Source organism: Triticum aestivum, chromosome 7B (assembly GCF_018294505.1).
Source record: "Triticum aestivum cultivar Chinese Spring chromosome 7B, IWGSC CS RefSeq v2.1, whole genome shotgun sequence".
Taxonomy (NCBI): Eukaryota; Viridiplantae; Streptophyta; class Magnoliopsida; order Poales; family Poaceae; genus Triticum; species Triticum aestivum.
The window spans coordinates 296,961,230-296,968,098 of record NC_057813.1 but is presented as its reverse complement, the minus strand read 5'-3'; the positions used below and the strand labels follow the sequence as shown (position 1 = coordinate 296,968,098).

The 6,869-nt window shown below is 44.9% G+C and overlaps 1 protein-coding gene across 1 annotated transcript; it reads right to left on the bottom strand.

The window, feature by feature from the left end:
- Positions 1-2,644: 2,644 nt before the first annotated feature.
- Positions 2,645-6,546, bottom strand: LOC123156492 (bifunctional TH2 protein, mitochondrial). Its single transcript, XM_044574617.1, has 6 exons — positions 6,094-6,546; positions 5,914-6,022; positions 4,918-5,205; positions 4,404-4,815; positions 4,014-4,283; positions 2,645-3,272 (listed from the first exon to the last, which is right to left on the bottom strand). The coding sequence occupies exons 1-6, from the start codon at positions 6,435-6,437 to the stop codon at positions 2,848-2,850; spliced, it is 1,848 nt and encodes a 615-aa protein (XP_044430552.1). The 5' UTR covers positions 6,438-6,546; the 3' UTR covers positions 2,645-2,847.
- Positions 6,547-6,869: the final 323 nt, after the last annotated feature.

Below are 6,869 nucleotides of genomic sequence, written 5' to 3'. Positions count from 1 at the left end.
CATATATACCTTGTGTGTTGCATCCAATTTTTGGACTACTTGCTACTATCATATGGTTGGTTGCACCAATATCATTTCTTCACATATGCCATGTCACATTGCTTGTCACATGCTTGACTTGATTGCCTCACACATGATGAATAATTGCTCTTTATATTGTGTCGAGTGCCACACTATTTTCACTACACCCTATGCACGTTATGTTTGGATTGTCTTGTACTTGACTCATGTGTTTAGACACTTCGTTTTATTTGGTGTGGTGAATGCTTCCTATGCCTACCATAAACTGTTTGTTGAGTGCTTTATGCATGATTGCTATGACCATGAGGTAGATGCTTATTCTCTTGTCACACATATTTGCATCACTACCTCACATTTACGTGCTTGTTTCCATGATTACCTTGAGTGTGCTCAATTTATATGCTTAAATGTCATGCCACACTTCTTTGTCAAACCATATGATATGCTTGATGACAACACTTGTTGGGTGAATCACCTCTTGAATGCTTGGTTTCGCTATAATAGCAACCATATTTGTTTTTCCAAGTGCTTGTTATCTTTGCTCCTTTTGAAGGAATTACTAGACGGTGCGACACTGGAGAGTGTCCATTTCGAGCTTCAAGATGACGAGAACTTGGTAATCGACCACTCCTACACGGCGACGCCATCTCTTTCCCATGGTGATTTGGTTTTCGATCCGAGGTCGGATCTTTCCCAAGGGGGAGGAGATGATGCGGAGCATCCTACGGACATCACCATGTCGAGAGTTCGTTTGGCAAGTGACACGTGCAACCTCTACTTCTCATACATAAAGGTGAATCTTCTCCTTTACACGTGTTCACTTGACCCCTTCGAGGATGGTGTACTACTTGACACTTCTCCCGTGGGCATGCATAGGTATTGTCAGAGCTTCACGGATGTCAAGGAGGAGTGCAAGCGCCAAGGAATGACTACACCGTCCGCTATGGAAGCATGGAAGAGAAGACGGAAGAAAGGGGGAGAAGAAGATGGAGCGGCTGCTGGAGCCAGGCCGGACGTCCGGACCACCGTACGGATCATCCGGGCCTAGCCGGATCATCCGGACCTTCCCCCGGATCGTCCGGATAAGTGCGTCGAAGACACCCGAAGGCTTCCACCGAAGCCAGATCATCCGGAAGTTCGCCCGAATCATCTGGCCTTGCCCGCGCGCATGACTTGGGCCGAGGCCCGTGTACCCATTCGCCCCCTCACTTACCCCTTCGCCCCTTGGGCTACAAATAGACCTCCTCCACCTCCTTTCTAGGGTAAGAAAATATGATAGCTCATTCTTAGGTGAGCTTTGCTCCTACTCTACTCTTGAGAGAGAGAGACTACCACTCCCATGGAGTTCAAGACCTTCATGTGAGAAGATCCTGCGGGATATCATCAAGACCCCCTCGCGGGAAGATCCGTCTAGGATACCATCAAGACCTCCTCTTGGAGATGAACCTTACCTTGTATCTTTCCCTTTGTTGTTCATGTACCTTGTGGATCTTGTGTGTTTGATTGCCTAGTGGATGTGTGATTGGACTTGTTCTTGAGTGTTTCCCCTTGTGATTTCTCCCCGTTCTTCCCCGTGTTCATCGTGTTCTTCGAGGGATCCCACTCCAATCGTGAAAGATCGGCCTACACCGGGTTAGCCCCGTATCACCTATACTTGTGAGTTATCAAACAACAATGACAGTGATGTTGAGGACGGCGAGGTCAACGCCGGATCCGACAACCAGCGCCAGGGCGGTGGCACCAAGAAGCATTCAAGTGAAAGAATGGCGACAACAACTCATAGTTGAACAGCCATGCGCCACATGAATCGAAATTGTTGGGTCATTAAGCAAGCCATGCTGCTCAACAACAACAACCGCAACAAACCCAACCCTCACAATGACGACGACGAGAACGGGCACCAGCCCGGGCTCGGCAACGCCAATCAGAAACAATTCCTACCAGGGGTGGAGGTGATGGTGATTGAACAACACAAGCATCTACTACTTTTTCTCCTACTTTTTACATTTCTCCCATGTTCTTGTTTCCTCGTTCTTCATGTTGGAGAGCAACGACCCTCAAGGCGGTTGGACCAACCTAGGGTAGCCCATAGGCAAGGTCCCTCTGGGTGGTGTAGGGTTTTGGGTCTACAGAAGTTCTCACCCATGTCTTGCATATCACACTCCTGGCTAAGCCTCTCCAACGACATAGCCTGCATATTGCACTCGACGTCGATGTTCGTCTGCAAAGATGTTAGAATCAGAGAAGTCTGGAACCCGTTGAGTGCGCTGAGCCAAGACGTCAGTCAGTTTGGAAAACCCGACTGATGCCAAAACATCAATTATAATTACTTTGGAAAAACCGACCGATGCCAAAACATCAATTATATTTACTTTGAAACAGAGGGAGTATTTTGTTTATCATCCTATGCGTGACTTTACATCTTCAATGTTCTGCCTCCAATCATCTCAGCTATGATCAGTCCCATTATAAGGATATATAGTCAAACAAACAAACATATAGCAATCTCAAATTTCATTGCCAAAAACAGCTCTACGCTTGCACCTGGGAAACACCTGGAGACAGTATACCACTCTGTTCTGTAGCCATGCCAGGAACCACGATTATAAGAAATGATCCCAAATGGAAAGACAACTCAAGTGTAATCAATGACACATTGATCATACAAACAAAACCATTTCAGAACACAGGGTACTCATATAGGAGGTGAATAGCAATGTGGCTTTCATAAAATGGCCACAACGGGGATTTCACGTCTGATTTGCATGAGCTGGTACCAGTCTTGATAGCAAAGGAAAAGAGAGTGATAAGGACAGCCAGCAACAATCAGCTGGAATCATTTCCCAGAATGAAGGCCTGTACCTCTGACCAGCTAGAAACCGTATGAAGAACTCCAGATCGCGCCTTGAAGATGGATGCTTCTTGCTTCCAGAGCCGCCTTTGCTTCTCTACCAAACCAGGAAGCAATGGAACAAAAGAAACACCAAACTGTTTGCCCACTCTCTGCAAGGTTGTGCTTGATCCAACAACAATACCAACATCTGCTTCCAACAAGCAAAGCAAATCTCCAACTGAGTCCCCGATATAAACAGACAACGATGATGTTATACTATCCAGGTCACTTTTGATGATTTTGAACTTCTCAACTTTGTCTAGTGGAGACTCTATCTTTCTGTTGATGTGACCAGTTGAAACAGATCCCTCAAAGGTAAACTCGTTGGAATGTATGTTTACTCCGTCAAGACAACCAACTGCATGAGGGCATGAGCACATAAAAATTACACGAGTTTTGGCTTTTGACCTTAACATAAAAATACGAGTTTTTGGTATAAAAACACTGCAGCAGACATGTCCAGGGAACACCAACCATTGCCCCCAGAATTAAAGATAACTAGCAAACATATAAAATTGCTAATTTCTGTAGTACTGTTAGTTTTGATCAAGTTGCCGGATGAAGATCACTGTTTGTTCAAAAGAAATAACCCCAAGTTCTGTCAAATATTGGTTGACCCTTACTTGGCAGTCCCTCACAGATCAACATAATAAGTAAAAAAAACCAACAACAAAACACTGGTACTTTGCTAATTTCTGTAGTACCGTTGGTTTTGATCAAGTTGCCAGATGAAGGTCATTGTTTGTTCGAAAGAAATAAACCCCAAGTTCTGTCAAATATTGGTTGACCCTTACTTGGCAGTCACTCACAGATCAACATAATAAGTAAAAAGACCAGAACAAAACACTGGTACTAACTAAATGATACAGTAATCATGGTAAACAGCACTCATAAAGCCATTGCTACTGTTCAAAAAAGATAAGTCCTCTTTTTGCAAGGAACAGTTCAAATGATAGTCAGTCACAAGGTCATACTGATAACAAAATAATTAATGTACACCAAGGACAGAACTCAACTGTAAAGCTACAAGTTGTAAACATGTAGTGACCATCATCAGAAAGAAATGGAAGAACAAATAGCCAAGGGTTTTCAGCATTACCTGATGAAAAGGCTGACCTAATAAGCTCTGCACACCAGCAGTAGGAAAGAATATGGATATCTAAATTGACCTTCTCCCTTGTCTCTCCAATCTTCTTAAAGAAATTTCGACAACCATCTTGCAGAATAAGCCGCTCCCCAGCTTTTCTGATATCATCTAAGTTCATTCCCCTCAAGACACCGGAATCAATAACCCTAGAATTTGCCTGTCTCTCAAATTCTGATAGCACTTCAAGACCTTTGTATAGTTGATCGTAGTCTACTGACTTTGCTGGAATTAAACAAAAAGCAATCGAATCATCAGCTGGTTATTGCAAGCATGGTTATGCATTATTGGTAAATTGCAAATTTTCATCAGAAATTAATCAAACAGAGAGAGCATTATGCAGACCTTCTTCTGGAGGAAGTAACTTTTGTATGCATTGCTCATGCTCTTCCATGTACTGATTAGATAGCATATTCCACGAATTTCTCAGGTCTGCTGATTTTGTACGGTCAAGGACATTATCAGACCCACTCTGACTAGCCTTTTGGTGTGACAAAATCGCAATCTCCGCCAAAATGGCAGACGAATCAACAACAGTGCATGTCAAATCAAAATCAGAAAAGATCACGAGCTTGTCTTTGGGATCACGATATCTTGAAAGTGGAGCTACAACAGGTTCTTCGAGGAGCTGAGCAGAGAAAAACTCAACCTCCAGTCTCATAGCTTGTTGGTAGAGCTTCCCAATAATCTCGAGCTCCTCACCAGTTAAAGAGACACTTAGTTTATCAAGCAACTCTTCTATTTGGAGTGCATTACTCTGCAGCGGAGGGGGAAACACGCATGCACTGGTTCTATTAAAGCAGGCCAGTATTACATGCAGAAGTAGGATCAATACATAAATGAATGACATGTTCTATACCTCAAAGTCAGTGGCTGCATACGTATCGATCCATTTCTTGTATGGGTGATTTTCATCTTGTTTCAGGAAAACGCCGAGTTCTTTGCCAAGATATGCATAAAGCCTCATGCACGGAGTCATCGCCCCAACAGTGTACGCAGCAATTTTTGTCTTCTCGAATGGTGTGGCCATTTTATCAGAACCTTTCCCACCATCAATTTTTCCAGCTGCAGTTGCAAGTAAGAAATCAGTGTACTTGGTTGTTGCTGGGCTTGGAGGGATCTCTTTGGTAGGATCAACTCCCCACTCCTGCAAATTGGATAGCCAAGACAACTAGCTGAGTAATGAAAACTCTTGGTATTAAAAAGAAGATCCTTGTGGGGAAGAAAATTTAATTAATACAGTAGCAATCAGTATACGAGAGTATAATCCAGTCCAAAGGACTATTATATACATACATATAACTGCAGCACACGGCGTGCAGTGAAACTGTGATTTATCTCTCTGGCAGGACCTAAAAATGAAACCAGATGGCACCTGTCGAGCATTTTGTTTGTAGATGTAAGATTTCGAACTTCATACCCCAGTGAAATATGTATATGATTTACAGTTGATATAGTTGAAATCATCAGGTATGACTTAAATAATCATGACCGATAAAACAACAGCAAACTTGAATATAAGAATCAATAGCTGGGTTGTTAAATGCACGCACAGGTTTGTTACATTGTACTCCTATCTTAAATATATGAAAAGAGGCTCTATAAGATAATAGCAATTGTACGTGGAATCCGACTATATAAGGTATTTCATATCATACTATCCTGAACAAATTGGTTTCTATCAACGTTAGTAGCATGCTGGACATCCGTTTTTATCATTATATGCAAGGGGGTCAGATCGGGTCGTGGGTGCAGGCAGAGCCTCCGAGAGGTGCAAGTAAATCCGAATCAATGGCGAGGAAATCAGTTGTGTGTGGGGTGAAGAATGGGGTTGGCAGTTGGGTAGGATCAGGACCTGGAGCACGGAAGAGTGGAGGTTGAGCTCGCGGACGATGGCTTTCCGAAGGGCGGTGATGGTGGCCTTGTCATCTTCGTCGTCGGCGCACTCCTCGGCCATCTCGTAGCTGATGGTACGGAATGGATCAGATCCAGGGTAATCAGAATGTAAAGGCGAGATTGAAGGGGAAAGGCTTACGCGCGTGCGAAGGCGTGGAGGAAGTGGGCGTCCTGCGCGAGGTAGTGGCGGAAGGAGTCGAGGCGGAGTGACCCCGCGGCGAGGGAGAGGAGGAAGGGCGTGTACGTGGCGAAGGCGGCCTCCCGCGAGGAGGCGGCGATCCAGAAGCGGCGGGCGGCAGAGCCCTCGGCGACGGCCGCCGCGGAGGAGGAGGTCGTCGACATCTGCTCGTGGTGGCTGGTGGGGCTGGTGCGCGTGACTCCTGGCCAACAAGAGGATAATGAGAAGAAGGATTTGGTTGTTGGATTTGGACTTGGCAGTAGCGCTGGCAGCGGGAGGCGGAGGCGGAGGCGGAGAAGGCGCATCCGCCTCGTCCTCGCCGCCGATTGAATTGGAGGAGGCAAGTGGAGTAACCGGCCGCCGGCAATGCGTGCGGTCTCCCTTCCCTTCCCTTGGTTGCTGTCCAACACCGTACGCACCGTAATTGTTGGAAAGATAAAAATATCCAACTCGATTTTGCTGCTGCAAGGAAACTTCCTAGACTTCATTTTTTTTCTTTTTCTTCACTCTTGTGAGGAGCAGGTTCTCCTGGGCCAACTCCAACGTACAAACGCAAACTCACACAATTATTTTTCATCCGTTTGGATCAGCCAGCCGGACGCCAGCGTTTTTTAGACACGCCCAATACAGCAGACCTATTCAACATTTATGATTTAAAAAATCAACATTTTGAAACATAAAATACTTCACACCAAAAGTACACAAACTTAACTTAAACATAGTCCCAGCATCTCAAC